This window comes from Hermetia illucens, chromosome 2, assembly GCF_905115235.1.
Source record: "Hermetia illucens chromosome 2, iHerIll2.2.curated.20191125, whole genome shotgun sequence".
In the NCBI taxonomy this organism is placed as follows: domain Eukaryota; kingdom Metazoa; phylum Arthropoda; class Insecta; order Diptera; family Stratiomyidae; genus Hermetia; species Hermetia illucens.
In genome coordinates, this window is record NC_051850.1 from 135,852,908 (window position 1) to 135,872,001 (window position 19,094).

At 40.0% G+C, this 19,094-nt stretch overlaps 1 protein-coding gene across 2 annotated transcripts in view; it reads left to right on the top strand.

Moving 5' to 3' along the window:
• Nucleotides 1-450: 450 nt before the first annotated feature.
• LOC119649974 (trypsin-like) overlaps nt 451-19,094 on the top strand; it is a 29,888-nt gene continuing 11,244 nt past the window's right edge. The window contains exons 1-3 of one of the 2 annotated variants that reach the window (XM_038052412.1): nt 451-657; nt 716-829; nt 6,247-6,381. In XM_038052412.1, coding sequence (XP_037908340.1) covers nt 541-657; nt 716-829; nt 6,247-6,381 — 366 coding nt within the window. In that variant the 5' untranslated portion in view covers nt 451-540. The remainder of the gene's footprint in view (nt 658-715; nt 830-6,246; nt 6,382-19,094) is intronic. The other variant, XM_038052413.1, reaches the window with a different exon arrangement.

Here is a 19,094-nt window from a genome sequence, read left to right on the forward strand (position 1 = left end):
AATCTGTGTTCAGCAATAACAATTACTTCGTATCAATAAAATAACAAACAGTGTGTTTATTAATTTCATTTGAGTCGATATCGGGATAAATAGTATTTTTGGGGCCTAGATATCATTTACAAGTAACATCAGGACTTTTTTCGGATTTTTTTGTTGCTTAGTTACTGATACAGATACACAATTATTATTCAAACTAAAACCTAATGTAGAAATATATACAAATTCATAACAACAATTACGAATGTTGAAGAACTGTTTGCTTCTTTATGGAATGTCAAGAAGTCAACTTATTGTGCCACTTCTATTAAAGTTAGTATGAACCGAATTATTCCTATTGAAAGTTTGATTAAAACTTACCTGAGTGAAAAAGGGGAAAAATTACTCAGAAGAACCGGAAACACAAAGCAACCCAAATTGTCAAGTCTGTCAACTTTCCCCACAAACTTTGAGTGCCTTTGTCGGAATAGGAAGGTTCACATTTGGCTGAGATTAGTTTGACGTTAAATTTAGAGGCAAAACCGTCTTCTGTGAAAAATTAAGATGCTGGTGATTCCCGCAAAGTGCATGATTTTAATTCTTGTAATATCTGGTATCGAAGGCAAAAAGGATCGCATTGTAGGTGGCTCGAAAGCAAAACTGGGTCAATTTCCTTTCATTGTAAGTTTGTTTCAGGAATAGACATTTATTAGGTTCCACTTCAGATCGATATTTTTAGGTGGCTATAAAGCTGAAGTTTCCGGATTTTTGTTTTTGTGGTGGAAGTCTTATAAGTAGCCAAATAGTACTTAGTGCAGCACATTGCTTCGCTTCGGGGCGAGATCCCTTTGAGGTGAGTATTCGTTTGAAGTGGAATTTGATTGATTTGTTCAATAAATGAGTAAGAAATTAGATATGCATGGGGGTGAAAATAATGGTCCTCGATACTCCACAGACGAACCACCAGGAGACGTGTGAAGATGAAAGGTAATCAGCCTAGCATCACTTGCTTAGCTTCTAGTATCAGTTGCTGGCACCTTGGTTAAGACCTTTTGATGACATTTTCAGCAAGCAGACATTGTTGGCCATCTGAAAGTCTCGAAACCTGTATAGAAGTTAAAACAACGTTTCCGAGAATTAGTGGTGCCGTCACAGTTGTCTAGAGAATCCTTGACCGGCCAAACGCCTCTATCTCCACTCAAGAGCCTTTTCTGTACTGTTGCAAAGCATTATACAGCGACCAATAACTTCAGTGTCCTTAAAACTCAAATGGTTGCTTCGTGCCAGTAATTCATACCGGATCGCGTTATTTCTCGTCGATTGAAATCTGATACGTCAAGGGGCTTTCCAGTCTATAACTCGCGAGAGATTTGGCCATCCGAGAGCGTGCGATTGTATAAAACTTGTCTGGTTCATACGGTTTGTTGGTTCCTCGCTTTAGTGATGTAGTCCATCGTAGCTCTATAAACTCCCACCTACGATTTAAAGAATCCCATTTAACAGGTAGTATGTATCTTGGAGAGTCAAGTAGTAGTTAGTCGTGTTGTGCTCCAAATTCGTCGAGAATTGAGTTTTGGGCAGCAGTTACTACGATGTGGCCTTTCTTGTTCAGCGCATTCGCTCCCACCTTTTTGAACAGTACGATGTGACCACTATCTGTAATATTACCGCAACATAGTAAAGCCTCGGACTGGACTGACAATACAACGAACCCGGCAACGACAACGGAATATCGATTTGCGCATTTTCACATGGCACGCTAGCAGCTAGTAGATACCCTGTCCCAATATAGGGCTGATGTAACAGAGTTGCAGCAGATGCGTTGGACAGGGACAGGTTTTCTGGAGAAGAGTTACTATACCATATATAATAGTGGCCATCCTGTAAACCATGTGTTCGAAATAGGTTTCTTAGTTAGCCAAAAAATGAAACACGTTGTTATCGGCTTTGAAAATAGGAGCGAACAGCTGGGCACTCTTCGTTTGCGAGGCAAATTTAGAAATATAAGCCTCATTAAGGTTGACGCTCCTACAGAGGAGACTGCAGAGTCGGAAGAGGATACCTTCTACGTGGAAGTAGAACGAATCCTCGAAGCCTGCCCCAGATATGATATCAATACCATACTTTGGGGCCAATATAGACTCAAATCTCGTTGTTCTGGCGCTCCGAGCTCGAATAACAACACCACCAAAAATCCCCTCTGACAATCAGGGGAGAGTTAATACTGAAGCCATCCACAACACAGCCCTCCGGAATACCTGTAACGGGTAAATTGATGCTGCAATAATCAACAAACGATCTTCACAATCACCTGAAGAACGTTACATTAAATACTGCCACAAACATTCTTGGTCTCAACCGCAAAAAGTGTGGAAATGGTTGGTTTGACGATGAATGTAACCTAGCAACGGAGCGGAAGAATACTGCATACCGAGTAATGTTGCATTCTCAAAGGACGCGGGCACGCTCGAAGACTTATTACGAACTCCGTCGAGCGGAGAAGCGTTTTCACAAACGGAAAAGGAAAACCTGGCAGAATCAACAGGTCTGTGAAGTCAAAAAGTACAGGGAACAACCATACCAGGCGCGGAAGTTTTATCAACAAGTTAGCAGGATGCAGCATTACACACCTCGATGCTCATCCTGCCGAGACAAAGAGGGAAATCTGATTTCCGACAGAATGAGCATTGTGTGTCCCATACATTTAAAGGGAAATATCACGCAGTGCAGCAATTATAGAGGTATCACGTTGCTCCGCTATCTTGGTATGTCAGATAGCCTCATGCGCTCTGAACATCATTGGCCCATACCAAAGAGGTTTCACTCCGCAGATCAGCAACAGATCAGATTTTCGCTGTGCGTCATGTGGTGGAAAAACAACAACTGTTGGAATATGGACATCAGTTCCACCATCTACTCATCGAATTTTGAACCGTCTATGATAGCATAGCCAGGGTGAAACTGTACACGGCCGTGAGAGAATAACCCTGACCAATGTGCGAGGCCATATAAAAGTAGCAGGATCCCTCTCGAAATCATTCGATATCAACAACGGTCTAAGAAAAGGGGGTGCCCTGTCAGTCGTCTTCTTAACCTGTCCTTAGAAAAAGTGATCAGTGATGCTGAGGTAAATGGAAGAGGTACGATCCCCTTTAAGCCCACCCAACTACTGGTCTACGTTGACGATGTCGGCATCATGGGAAGAACGACCCGAGACGTACAAACTGCCTTCATCCAGATCGAGCAGGCGGCGCGAGCTCTTGGGCTACACATCCATGAAGGCAACGTCAGCACCAAAAACCAAGCAACCGACAACTTCAAACCGCACTGGTCATACGGAATGTATACAGATGGGAGACCACAACTTCGAGACTGTTGATAATTTCTCCTATCTAGGGTCGAAAATCACTACCGTAACTACAACGATGAAATCCGCGCACGGTTGTTGGCAGCCAACAGAACCTATTTCAGCTTACACAAGCAGTTCCACTTGAAACGTAGGGTCAAAGTTCTTCTGTAGTAGGCAATGATATTGCCAGTCCCCATGCATTCCTCGGAGAGGAGGATTCGTAGCAAGAAAAATTGCGAACTCTTGGCCGCGTTCGAGAGAAGAATCCTCCGAAGAATTTTTGGCCCCCTACAATTGTCATCAATTGTATATATGTGGGTGCTATTCGCTTGTTGATAGGGCATATCGCAGTAGCCACACATACGCGCCATCGTGCATGGTCCACTGAAATGCGCTTCAACTCCTTTCAGGATTTCTCGACCCATTCGTTAGTCATTTTGAGCCATTGGATTCCAATGCATAGCGTAGCCAGTAATGGAATTGTCAACCCTCTTTAATGTATGACCTATCCACTACCACTTCCGTCTTCCATCTATCTCGCCTGCGCGCCGACCAAGTTCTCTGATCGAAATAGTAATAAGCCAACGCACTATCATGATACGTCTTAGAGAAGTATTCACAAAGGCTCGGAACTTTCGAGTGACATTACCACTTTCTATGTTCTACTTTCATAGAGCAATACAGAGAAAACATTAGCACAGAAGAGTCTGAACTTGATCTTCGTGTTGTGGTTATCTCAACTATGGTACATTTCCAGATTTTAGACATGTCCCCGAAACCGAATCTAGCGAAGTTAATGCGTCGGGCAATTACGCTTCCTAAACTTACAAATTGATCGACAGCTTCGATGCTCTGCCCATCAATGCAGATAGGGACAACACCGTGATCCGTCAGACTGTGAACTTTAGTTTTCTTGGTATTTATTTTCAGTCCCACTCTACTTGCCTCTCTTTCCAAATCCGGAGCCATTTGGCCAAGATCTATGAACTAGTCAAATATGGAGGCGATCAATTATACCAAGCGATTCATCAATATATGCTCATGACTAATCAATGGCAGATAATTAGCAAGGAGGCGTTAACTATTCGATATATAAAAAGGCAGATATTAGTCAGTGCAATTATGGAGGTTTGACGTTGCTGAGTACTATTGATATGATATTCTCCGCTATCTCTTAGGTCGGATAGCCCCACGCTTCCAGAAAATCATCGACCCACATGGTGGATGGTTTGGAGTTCTCGAGTGACAGCAGTGTTTACTTTCCATGTACTGCTCTCATATAGCAACCCAGAAAGGACATTAGCACAGCGCAATCTCAATCTCAGGTTGATCTTCGCGTTAAGATTACTACTTTTCCAGAATAAAGATACAGCCGCCGTCGGTGCCACCAAATTGATCGTCGGCTTTGATGCTCTGTCCATTAATGCAAATACGGAGAGTAGGATGACACGTCAGACAGAACCCAACTCTTCTATGATAGTTTCTCTCCCCAAATTCTGAGGCATTTGGCCAAGGTCTATGCCCAGGAGGGAGAGAAAGCAGATATCGCCAGCGTAGTCGAGGTGTTTAAGGAAAGGTGACATTCTCATTGAACTTTTCCACATACTCCGGATAAGGCTGCATGAAGAACGTCAACAATAACAAAACGACATAAAATCGCTGACAAGATGTATCCCTGGTAGAATCCGTTTTGGACCTCAAATTGCTCTGAGGTTATATTTTGATTTAGTCTGTGACGTTTTGCGTCATCAAATGTCGCTCTGATAGTGGCTATTAGTTACTTTGGAATACAGATAAACTCTCTTTTTACAATTTTCTTAGTCGAGGAAGCAGGTGAAGCGAAAATTTAAATTCCGCGCAATGCTCCAAATTGTTCCATGGGTTGTTGATGTGGTCAATGTGCTGCGGAGCCGGTGAAGCTATACTCCGTTTGTGTATATTGATGGCCGAGATGATGGCTTTTCTCTTTGGAGGAACATCGTACAGGTTACGATGACCAGTCATTTCATCGACAAGTAGTTAAGAACCTTGGTAAACTGTTCCTTCCACCTTTTCTGTTGCACGCTTTTGTAGATGAGGAGTTGACAGTTAACGCCCTGCACAGGACCATCAAAATGTTTGTGGCCACATATAGGTGGTCTCTTTGAAAGCCACTCTCAGCGCTTCTTTAGTTACGTAAATCCAGAAGGCACTTTTTAAATTTACTTTAATAACAAAGTGGTCAATCTAATTGCTCTCACGGTGTCGATCCTTAGAAACCTAACTGACTTTATGGCAAGCTCTGTACTCGAACAATGTGTTTCCAATGACGGGGCGATGGAAGCCGTCGCGGTATCCAGGACTGTTTTTCCCCATCATATGTTCGAGCAAAGTGTTGTCACCTTTAGGGAACCATTTCTAAACTGTGTAGGTGCAATTCATTCATGGGCCGAAATCTTGCAGTCAGAATCCTGTCAGAAATTGGCTTTTATGATGGAGGAACGCTCCTTGTGGTAGCCGCTGGTAACAATCCGACTCCGGATTCACGTCTGTTACCGCTCGGCTTTTCAGAGTACAAATGCATATTACTGTATGCTCCAGAGTCCCACCATCTTAGCCATCATCTTAAGTTAAGAATTATCGCTCGAGTTGGAGAAAGGGATCAATCTGAGAACGTTTATTACCGTTGTCCAGGAGCGTGCGCACGTTCCAGAAACCAATCATAATCCGCTATAGATAGCCAAAGGCCTTCGAGCCGTTGTTGACGTTTCGGTAGCACGAAAGTTGCGAAATTTTGAGGTTGCTTGCCCACAATTTCCAATTCCTTTTAGTCGCGTTTTACGACAAGCAGGGAACACTTTGAGTGTATGTGTGTGTGTTAAACAAATATAAATTTGAACTATGTAATTTGTTGAATTAAATGTTATTTTTTCTTTGTTTAGCTTGTGATTATGGGTGGTGACATAAACAAGGACAGGAGGTCGTCTAGGTCTAGGCAAGAAATAGATGTGGCACGAATTACAACTCACGAGCGGTTCTCAATGTCTATGCTTTCATACGACTATTCTATATTGGAGGTAATGTTATTCTTTAAGTCTGAGGTTTTGAAAAATTATATGTTCCATAGTTTGAAATGTATAAACTTCTAGAATAAGATACAGGAACCCATTGTTGGTATTCTTGTTTTGATTTCATCAATGTTGAGTCCCGTCTAGAAAATGGGAGTACAAATTGATCTCCCGTGTTGTTAGAATGTGTTTATTGCTGGCGGCACTAAATGGTAGTAGCGTACAAATTAAAATAAAATTTAATTTGAGTCCGTTTGGGAAGGATCGTATGACCATTTTATTTAAATTCCAAATTTAGACTAAAGACTACTTACAATATTTCTTACAAAGTAACCTATCTTGTAAACATTATCCTATCTTTATCATGTGTCGCGCACATGTCCATATTGCATTTTACAATGCGCAGGTCAAAGTGTCTTCATTAATGAACACACATTTCTTACGAAATAGGGTACAAGCAATATAAATAACATTATGCTTGTACCATTTTTATTATCAGGCCCGTTCACACATGTTACAAAACAAGATGCGTTCTTCGAACAAGGTCCTGTTATTATATTAAGATAAGAATATGTCTACAAGTATGGTACAGGCAATATAAAATACATTATGCCTGCACCCAATAATATTTATTCTATATGTATACCCTAAATATTCATATTGTGCTATTACTACCCCTCCCCTTAAGCTGATTCGTCCCGAATCTGTTTGTGATCGGCGATGTAGCGTACGATACGTTCGATTTCATTTTCGACGTCGAAATTCATAGGTCGCTTAGGTCGTCTGATCGTCGGCTTACCACGGCATTTTCAACGCATTACTATAATACCAGCCGGAATCACTGTTGCCACGACGAGGACAAATGCATACCATGCATACTCATTGTTGTTGACTTTGTCGGCATCAAATTGTCGGATGCTCTCCAAATTGCGGAGATGTACCTTATGCAGGTACGGCAATGTCAGCTGTGTCGAATGTGCTGACACATTAAGCTGGAACTGCTTTGAAATTTGCGGAACCACTGATGACACCTTACCTGTAACTTTGTACAGTGTGTCGTTGACGAGAATATCCTCTTCAAACTGTACGAGGAATGTACCCGTAACAGTCACCGAGTGATTTTTCTCTACTATATTGGCTGTTGCATCATTAATGATCAATGTATCATCATCAACCCTTTCGATTGGTGAGATGCGATATGAAGTGACCGTTTTATACGTTGCGACGTTTCCATTGAAGATCATTGCAAGGCATTTATCAAAACGATCGTGCTTACAGACTGCTTTGCCCTTACCTTCCTTGCAATTAACCAGTGGCAGTGTGTTTTTTTTTGCACTCGGCAACATACCTATTACTTAAATCTAATATGGTATTGTTATGAATTACAGGGTACACAACTATGAGAGAACAAATAGTAATTATATTTGGTACTTTAACTAAATATTTAAACACATTATTACTAATATATATTTTAACAGTAGAAGATGAAGTCAATTCACTTATAGTAATGGGCATTTCTTCCTGTTTTACGATTGAGAGGATCCCTTGGTCTGTTAAAATGACAGGATTAACAATGTTTAATTGAGCAAGGGTAACCGAGTAGACAGCGTTCGTTAATAAGGATATTACTCTTTGATTTCTAATGGTAATAATTTGAAATAACTCAGGAAATCTTGGTTCGCTGATATCATAATACTCTTTTTTTATTAAATTTATGCGCTCTGTCAATTTATTAATTTTCTCAGTTAGCTCAGAATTAATTTCTACCTGCTGATTTTGTGCGCCTACTAGCCTAGACTGTCGTTCTTCTAACAAAACAAAGTCATCGTGATCAGGTGTACCCGCAATAAATTTGATAGTAGAACCAAGGAAGTCGATTGATCGTCTATGCCTGCGTTCACCAAGCTTTAGAGACGACAATAATCTAGACATTTCATTCGCATCTGCGTCCAGTGATTCCTTCTGTTCCGATATTGAAAACATTTTTCTTAAATCACTAATATCTCCTATTATACTTTCAAATTCAGTTAAATTTATATTATGTATAAGGTATATATAATCTTCGTACAGTCCCACGTCCCCTTTTCGTAATGATATATAATTAGATGAACTATAGTCAAAGATTTTACCGGCGACGGTGGTGACCAATGTTAATCTGGATAGAGAAACATTAACGAATATTATCTTTGTGCACCTTTTTACCATCTACTAGTACCGGAGTACCTAAATCTTTCTGCACATTTTTCCTATCATACTTATTCGAAAGCTTATTCCCACAACGTTTATTCCTTTTGACAAATATTTCTTGCCCCTTTTTAAATTTTCTATTGACCCTTTTTTTGTTGTGATAATTATTTTGAGCTTTTTGGGCATTTAACAAAAGTTTTTCCGTATTAAGTTTATTTGAATCAGAAATGTTCCAAAGTAAGTCAATAGGTCTTGCTTTTGTTACAGAGTGTATAGAATTGTTATACTTTATTAATGCTAATTGGATAATTTCACTAAGATCTGTAAGTTACATATCCTTTTTTATCGCTCTCGATATTTCTGCTAGAGTTGAATGAAATCTCTCGACTTGTCCATTGCTTGTACTGTGCATAGCTGGAACTTTATGGTGAGACATACCAAAGTGGTCCCTAATAAGGGATTGTATAACATTTGAACAGAGTGATGGCTCATTATCCGTAACTAATATTTTCGGATTTTTGAAGAAACCAATTATTTTCGTAAGAGGAATTTTAATATCTACAATTGAACGTGAATCAATTTGTTCCACTAGAGTATATTTTGAAAATTTGTCTATGCACGTAAGGAAGTAGTTATTCTGAGTACTGTAAATATCCATATGCAGGATTTCACCAGGATATTTGGGTAATGGCGTACGCTTCATAATTTGCCTTTTCGGATGTCTTTGTATTTAGACTCTACGCAAATTGTACAATTACTAACGAATTTTTTTATTTCCTTACGAAGTCCAGGAAAAAAGTATGTATCCAGAATTTGGTCATAGTTCTCCTTCGCTGAACGATGTGCTCTATTGTGTTCCATTGCAATAGTTTCCAGCTGATCATTTTCATTTATTAAATCCATCACAATCTTTTCGGTATGCTTAAAACGAACCGAGGGAAACAGATTGATAATATCATTCTGTATTTTTCCAAGAATTTCCAAAGAACAGTGGACTCCATTAACTACCTTCGCGTCAACTATCTCCTTTAACTTTGAATATAGACTTTCGGTGTTCGAAAAATCAATTTCGTGACGTAGGTACCCATTAAACGATCTAATTGTTGTTACTTTTAGATCCTTGCCCACCGAAAGAATAATCTGACTTTTAAAGCAATTTATAGGCGTTGACACTGTCCTTATGACCTGAGATAGGGATACCTTACTGTTATAGCAATTTCCGCTAGATTCACCATTTCCAGTAAGATTCTGAATATACTGGCGAGATAGCGCGTCTGCGACAACATTTTGAGACCCAGGCTTATAATGAAAAGTCGGTGTGAATTCTTCGATAAAGCTTTTCCAACGCTTTACCTTGGTGTTAGGATTTCGATCAGATATCGCGAATGTTAGTGGTTGATGATCGGTATAAATGTGAAGATTGTTTACTCCATAGAGATAATTTCTAAGAGACTGCAATGCCCATACTATGGCAAGCATTTCTCTCTCATTGGTCGCATAGTTTTGCTCAGCCGCACTAAGCGTTCGTGATACGAAAGTAATCGGATGTTTGTCCTGAGATAACACAGCACCAATTGCTACCGATGAGGCATCAGTTGTGAGCTCGAATGGTCTGCTGAAATCCGGAAAACGTAAAGTAACGTCCTCTGATACTAAAATCTGCTTTAACTTGTTGAAGGCATCTTGAGCATCCTTCAACAATGTAATTTTCTTTTTTTCTGACTTTGTTGCACTAACATTACCATTTTCTCCTCGCAATAATTGAGTCAAAGGTTTTGCAATTTTTGCATAATCACGTATAAACCGTCGATAGTAACCCGATAATCCTAAGAAGGATCTAAGGCCCTTAATAGTAGTTGGCTCTTTGAAATTAAGAATAGCACTTACTTTGCTATCTGCAGTTTTTAAACCATTTTCAGATACAACGAAACCCAAGAACTCGAGTTGCGTTTTGAAAAAATTACATTTTCCCAATGAAATGCGCATATTCGCATCTCGAAGCTTTTTTATTACTATTTCAATATCTTTTAAATGACTCTGAATATCGGAAGAAAAAATTATAACGTCATCAATGTAGACGTGGCAACGGACTCCTATGTCGTCCCTTAATACATCATCGATCGCTCTCTGAAAGATACTCGGAGCATTTTTCAGACCAAATGGCATTCGACAATATTCGTATTTGCCATTATTAACGGAAAACGCCGTTTTCTTACGATCTTTTTCTGACAACAAGATTTGATGAAAACCTGACTTTAAATCTAAAGTAGAATAATATTTGGATTTTCCTAAATTCGACAATATAACTGAAGTATCTGGAATAGGATATTTATCCGAAACAATTTTCGCATTGAGTTTTCGAAAGTCAATTACCAGACGTAGTTTAGGATTTCCCATTTCATCTACACCCTTTTTATTAACTACCCAAATTGGGTTATTATAAGGAGAAGAACTCTTTCTGATTATACCATCACGTAGCATAGTTTCAACCTCAGAATTTACAAATTTAGTTGCCGTCATCTGGTATGGGTAACTCCTTGAATATATTGCTTCGTCAGTGGTAGTTTTAATCGTAGCCACAATGTTAGTATTATAAGGCAATGCTTCATTTGGATCAGCAAATGCTTTTTGATTTTCCGTAACGATTTTCTTAAACCCGTCTACACCTTCCTCAGGAATAGAATTGTAATCTAAATCCTGTAGGAGATTTATTTGTGTGCTATTAGAAAGAAAAACCTCTTGAATTCCACCTATAGAATAAAGTTTACTACCAGTGACATCAATCATTGCATTGATTTCCTTTAGAAATCTGTAACCTATAATTCCATCCATTTCATTTATTTCAGACAATACATAAAAATCAGAAGTACGTCCCATAATGCTTATCTGACATTTCGCGGTGATACGTGTTTCCCCATGAATGGAATGTACATCAAATTCATCGTTTTTTAATTTAGATACACCAACTAGAAATGGAAGATTTTTCACATAGTTTCTTTCGGCACCTGTGTCCAAAAGAAGTTTAATTTTCTCACCGTTTAACAAAGTGTGTTGAACGTATGGAAGACATGCTTTTGATTGTAAAATGTCTACAACAGAACTATCCTTTAATTTCTCTACCCGGAATGTGTTCAATTGATGTCTTTTTGAAAAATTATTGTTTGATGATTTCGAACGAAAATTATTATTTTTTCCCGAATTTTGTCTAAATCGAGACGTTGATGGATCTACATCCATTGTTTCAGGTGGAGATTGAGCTTCATCTCGGGTAGTTTTGTTAACCACTTTATAATGTGGACTTTTACCCAAATTACTCGTATGTTCCCTATCAGAGTTCGAATTAGCAAAAGCAGCGGCGAAATTATAGCGTTGTCTGTTAGACTCTAGTTCCTGTGCGAGAGCCAAGGCAGATGGTAAATCCTTTGGTTGACTCGCAAAGAGAGTATCACCGATAGGTCTTTTAATACCAGAAATGAAAATACGCAATGCGTCGTCTCTATATTTTTCATTCAAGGATTTCAAAACTACGCTTTCATCGCCATATTGCATAATAGCTTTATTGGTTATTAAAGTCAATTGTTTTTCTATCATACCATATCATAAAATTGTGGAATAGAAAAACGACCTTGTCTAAGAGTAGACAATTCCTGCTCGAGTAAATACAGTGGTCTCTTATCGGAATACGTATGGTCCAATCTAGCCAATATAGCGTCAAAATTCAGTGGTGTACTGAACGACGATAAAACCATATCAGCAGAACCAGTAATTTTGTTGCGGATAATAGCAACAGCTTGATAATATATGTCAGAACCAACATATGGTTGATACGGCTTTATTGCAGCTTTGGCTGACTGTCGCCATGATGGATACTTATCCATAACACCGCTAAACTCGTGCATTGATTTTGGTAAGTCAAGCCTCATATTACCACCAACAACCCTACTTGTGATGGCAATTTCCTCATACCTCTGTACAGAAGGACCTGGTGTCTTCAGTTGCTGCAAAGAAGACTGAAATTCTTCCCTTAATTGCGAAACAACCACATTAATATCACTCTGTTTTTCAACAGGTGGTGCTGACGCTCGCAGTTCCTGTATGGTAGAATGAAATTCCTGCCTTAACTGAGAAACAACACTGTGAATGTCACTCCCTTGAGTTGACGGACCTGGCTGAGATTTCAATTCCGCAATTGCGTCTTGAAATTCCTTCCTAAACTGAACAGCTAATGAAAGGTTAACCCTTTCAATCATATTCGAAATAGCTTCGGCAGATAAAGACATTTCTATTACTTTTTTTCTAAGAGATTTAAAAAATTTAAACTGTCGATTCGGTTAACCCTGTAATCGGCCCTTTTTAAGCTTAAATTTCTCAATTTAGTATGTTAGGATGTTTTTAAATTAATTGTACATACATAATACTCGTACAGATATTCATATCTGTTTGCAAGTTAGACACACGCCACCAGTTGATTCGATTCGCTTTGATTAGATATCTCGTTCACCCAGTCACAGTCACTTGTTGCAATATGTAGGTACGTCTGAAAACTCCGCTGCCAGCCGCTTCACTCGATTATTGTTTCGTTTTAAATTCGCACGATCGTGAACATTTATATAACTAAATTTTCACACACTTTTTTACGAAATTAATACCGACTCCTTATACAAGGATTAAAGATTGTGGTTCAAACCACGTTGGGCGCCAATTAAAATAAAATTCACTTTGTATCCGTTTGGGAAGAATCGTATGACCATTTTATTTAAATTCCAAATTTAGACTAAAGACTACTTACAATATTTCTTACAAAGTAACCTATCTTGTAAACATTATCCTATCTTTATGATGTGTCGCGCACATGTCCATATTGCATTTTACAATGCGCAGGTCAAAGTGTCTTCATTAATGAACACACATTTCTTACGAAATAGGGTACAAGCAATATAAATAACATTATGCTTGTACCATTTTTATTATCAGGCCCGTTCACACATGTTACAAAACAAGATGCGTTCTTCGAACAAGGTCCTGTTATTATATTAAGATAAGAATATGTCTACAACTATGGTACAGGCAATATAAAATACATTATGCCTGCACCCAATAATATTTCTCTATATGTATACCCTAAATATTCATATTGTGCTATTACTTACAATCTCGCTGTGGAGTGGTCATTCAGATAAGGAATCCTACTAAGTGCGAGATACGCGCTGTCACTGAATTAAATTTTTTCAAGGGGCTAAATGCAAAAATAATGTTATTACAGTAGAGGCATACCTCCATCTGGAAGAAAATTTAAAATCTTAATGTCGCGCCAGAAGAATGATAACCATTTTAATGGAATTTCCGCCTGTTGGCGAGACTGAAACCAGTTCAAATCAAATGCAAGGGAATTTTGGTATTATCACGACTCTTCTGGACTCAATCGGTTAGAAAATTTTGAATCACCTTGCATGCACTCCCCCTGTTTGGTACTTTAAAACATTCATCTTTTCACCTTCCTAAGGATTTCTATAACTCTCTCTTATCATGTTCATTATTTTTAAGATTTTGTGTAAGAGAAAACCTTATTGAAATTGGTTTACTGTCTGCCTGTCTATCTATGTGTCCTTTTTGAAGCAAGTAAAAATCTTTGAAATACTCTGTCCTGAGCACGCCATTGTGATTTCCACCCACTAAAACCACTGGTTTTTCTATGCTTTTTTGCCAATTACTTTCCGATGGTAGGGATCAGTCTGTAACTCCAACGATCTTCTTCTGAATGGTCGCTCTTGCCATCTACAACCGATCTATCCTTTTTGGTTTTGGTTGGTTTTTGCGATAAAAGACGTTATATATGTTCATCATTACGTCTTCCAAGATGTCAATCGGCATCATTCCAGAGATTCCTTAGATGGGTCTCAAAAGCAGAGCACGTCTTGCTCTTCTTAAAGTCGGAGTCAGTTTGTGTGCGTTATATGAAACCTACAACGCTGTCCCTCAAATTTGGCCTGCATACAACAAGATGGAACTCCTAACCTACTTGGCTATGAGCAACCTTAAAGTATGCCGCGACCCTTCTACATTGGGCATCACTTTTACTAAAGCCATACTCGTGGTGAATGCTTTTTCGCAAGTTAATTGGCTTTCGCATGTCTCTGTTCCAATTAGCCGAAATGAATGCGTTCTTCACGTTCAGGGTCACCATCATGCAATATTTGCTAGTATTACTCCTTCCATGGATTGCATTTCTGTTCAAACTAGTAACTAACTGATGGTATCAATGGTTGATCGGACTTTATGGAACCTATATTGCCAATCTGACTGGTTGCTTGGTTTTACATAACAGGGAGTAATCTATATATTAAATTAATCGATCCAATATTTTTGCAATAGTGTCTAGAAGACATTTGGGCTTGTAGGAGCACGTGAGTTTATGTTCGTCTCCGAGCAAAGCTCGTTTAAAACATTTTTTCTTGCTCCGCTAAATGGCTAGTTTGAAGTTCTGGTGGACTTTTTTACGGGTAAACTCGTTTCGCCCGTTCGTCTACCTTGGTGGCAAGTCGTCGAAGTCTCGCCAGTTCACTACCTTGGTGGCAAATGTCGAAGTCTGGCCAATTCATTATTCTACCAGTAATGGAGTTTTCTTGTCCAGAGTGAGCGTCTCCTAGGCCTCAATGCATCACATGCTTTGGCGATGCATCGTGTGGCATGGAGCGCTATGTCTATGGAGATGCTTACCTCGTTATTTTGATCAGGCCAGACCTCCATGACTGTTTGCTCATCCATTGCTTTTACAAATAATCCTGACGTTCTTTTCTATTTTAGATTTTGGGCTGCGGCTCTCCGGCTCGGTGGTTTTCTCCGTAGTTCAAAGGTGGCAGCCTGGTGGTTGCTAAAGTCTAATTCCCCAGCTGACAAAAGTCAGATCACTAATTGAATCAGGCCTCCTTTACGTTTTTAAATTTTAACATCACCTTCGTTGGCCAGAACTATATCTAACTAGGCGAGTGCTTCTAATAAGCTGGACCTGCTTGTCTATTTGCTACTGCACTGGATGGCCCATGCATTAACGCCATCGGCTATCACCTTTGGGCTTAGCCTTCAAATCCAGACTGTTTGGGACGTAGGAGCTTTACACGAATACTATAATTATTGTTGGCCACGCAAAGCGCCTAATCAGCTGACCTGTGGTATTTGGTATAACTTGGAGGCCTCACGCTAATATCGACTCTCCACCAGTCCAATCTGTGACTCATACATCACCGTCTAGGTTCTTGTAGGGTGCACTTATAATGGCAACGTTCACCTCAGATTCGTAAGTGGCCTACGCAAGCAAATCCTATGCGACAATGCAATGATTGAGGTTTATTTGTATTCTTCTTCACTTCTAGCAATATGCCTGTTATCCCGTTCTTCCTTTTCTTCGCGCAATATGCATTTCTGCTCTCTACTTCACTCCCCGGCGACATCGCCTTTCTCCCCACACCTTTTATATCGATCGGATCGATTAACTATTTGAAGCACCTGTTTAGTGAGACGACGAGACCGCAAACAACCCATTCAATTCTAATTTTTTCTGATTCTTTTGGATTTTGCTAACATTTTCGCCAAGATTTCTTAGGTCAGGGTTAGTTTTCACTTTTTTCGTAGAACCGCGAGCTATCGATCTCCTTTGCTAGAGATTACTATTGCCTCTGGGCGAATTCTCGCTATTGTTATTTATGACATTAGCTTATCCACCGTTTTTATTTCCATTAGATCTACAACTTCTTCCGAGATCTTAGTTCTTTTTCAGGATTAATCAGAATATATTTTTTTTTAAGGCGCCTGGCGACTTCCCAAAGTTTTCCTCGCTTTTCCTCTCACTCTTTTACTTGCTCGAAGGACGATGGCTTTCCTTCTCTGAACTGTCATAAAGCAACCCGATGACTTTACCATGTTGTCAATGGCTTAGCGCACATTGATTTTGTGCTTGATGGGACAACTCGACTATTTTAGCTTCAATCAGCATGAATTTCAGTCCTTCCGGATCAAGCCTCTTAGTGAATCTTCACTGGATTACCCCTTTTACAGACACCTTCACCTTTATTATTTACTGAACTATTATGAACTTTCCCTTTTGACATCTTTGACAATGAAGGAGATGTTAAAAGCATGCCCTGAATGGATCTGCTTCCTAGTTCTGGAGTACTCCTTGGGCAGAGGCGGTCAAAAGCAATTTCTTTGGCCAGCCATTCTTTCTCAGCTCATCATACTTTGTTTTGTTATTTGTGTTCTCGATAAAATTGCATTTAGTTTGAACTCTTCCTTCTCCAAATCTAAAACACTTGTGGCATTGGATCCCATCGTGGCCAAGTTGTCCACCACCGAAACACTGTATTCGAGGGATGTCGACGCTCAGTATCCCACTTTGCTTACTTCCAAAAACTGCGGGTACAGGCGTTCCGGGCCTTTGCACAATAACTTCACACCTCTTCTCATCTTCAATGTTGGTTTTAAATTCTGAGTATCCTTTCTATACCCATTTTGGTCCTTCATCCAGCAATAAAAAAGTACATGAACACATACCTATTGATGTAGGTATGCCCCTGTCCGTCATCTGTCTTCGCGCTTCATCTGGTAACTCCTCACTAGTCCATCAGTCTCACATATATTTTCCTAGAAACTGATAATCTTATTGACATGAAATTGTGTGTGGAGTTGGGAACTGCGAGTAACATTGTTCTACGTTGAGTTTAAGGAGGGTTCTTAATACATGTACAAGAGAAATGTAAATTTTTTTTTCACCGAATAAGAAAAGGTCTCAACTAGTATTTTCCAAAGCTGGCCTGACTTTTGACATTCCAAGCAAATAGGATTGAACCGGAGACTGAAAAGTGATAATCTCATTCATGGATCCGATCTCCGAAACTACTCAACTGAAGCATCTGTAAAAGAAACATGAAGTTTCAAATATTATATATGGTGTCAAGACTTCAATATCTGTTTAAATAAAATCAAGTCAAAGTTAAATATTTTTTAACTGGAATCCCCTTTTTTGTTATATGTGGAGGTGGAAATCTTAGGAGGACGCTGCTGAACCAAGTTACACCAGCGTGTAGGATTCTCACCCACTAAAACCACCTCCACTTCTCCGCCCATATACCCGCGGTACGACCGTGAAGTATTACTTCGGGAGGAGGGCTCTGGTTTTCGGCAGCACGACTAAGTCACGCGTCCGGCGGGCTTTCCGGGCTCAATCCTGTTCCTGTATAGCAGTTACTGTTGCGTTCATCGCACTCCAATTTGCTTTCGTCCTCAGCATCTACACCACGGAAATGTGGGGTCTGATAACTACTTTGAGGTCGCCGTTTAACTTCCCTCTTCCAATCGCAAATTTCGGACAGTGGAACGCTCCGAGTTCTCGGGTATAGCGGCGCATCCGGGACAGTATGGGGACTCATCCAATTCGAAGCGATGCAAGTACTTCCTGTATTCCCCGTGTTCCGTTAGCAAACTTTGTTAGGTGGTAACTCAAATCGCAAGGTATTCGCTAGACCTATTACACAATACACGGAATCAGTATATGGGTGCATCGGGCTTTTTCGGAATTATCTCACCGTTGCTGTCATTTTTGGTCCAGCTTCTTCCTAGTGTTTTTTCGGAAGCCCCTAGTCACTTCGACCGAATTCGCCCTCAACCTCCGGTGAAGAGAGTGTGCTTCGTTTACTTGAAGATCCAAGGCAATCATCCCCGCGATGATACATATTGCCTTACTGGATATTGTCCTATATGCACTGCGCACCCTCGGCGCAGTTGACGGATATGACGAACTTACCCTTCTCTAGTTCACTGTGTTATCCAGTGCGTACGCCCAGACAGGAGCCGCGTATATATGGATTTCAGCACTCCTGCAATGAGCAGCCGACGCCTAGATTTTACCTCCCTAATATTAAGCATCATCCTTGCTAGAAATGAGCCAGCCGTTGCTGCCTTTTTGCATATTCTAGGTGCCCTTCAAGCTCAGTTTGGGATCGGGTATCTAATGATCGTTATTAAAACGACGTCTTGATTACCAACCTGGATTTTTACAGTGTTGTTTTTCCTACGATTGGTAATAACAACTGCCTCCGTTTTGTCTTCCACCAGGTCCAATTTCATCATCTGGAGCGACGCTTTGATGGCAAGAATGGTTTCGCTTGCATACAGTTCCATGTCTTGGTGGTGTTTCGCAACTACTACCACCGCCAGTTTGTCTGCGAACCAATCAACGTTGCCTCCTTTGTACGCAAAGGCCGGGTACTCCGTCATACAATGCTTTTCACAACAGGAACCGCAGTACGGATCCTTGGGGAACACCTGCTGTCACAACATATTCCTTCCGTCGTCCGTCTGGTGCCAAAGAAGTCTCTCCGAGAGCTAACTCTGGATTATCCGAGCTAAGTAACCGGGCACATATAATTTAGTCAGAGTACCCTTAATCTAACCTCGAAAAACGACATACACACATAACTGAAGAGCTAAGGATTGCGATTGTTTTGAACAAGCGTGCCGGGCACGTGACTTGGAGTGATTTT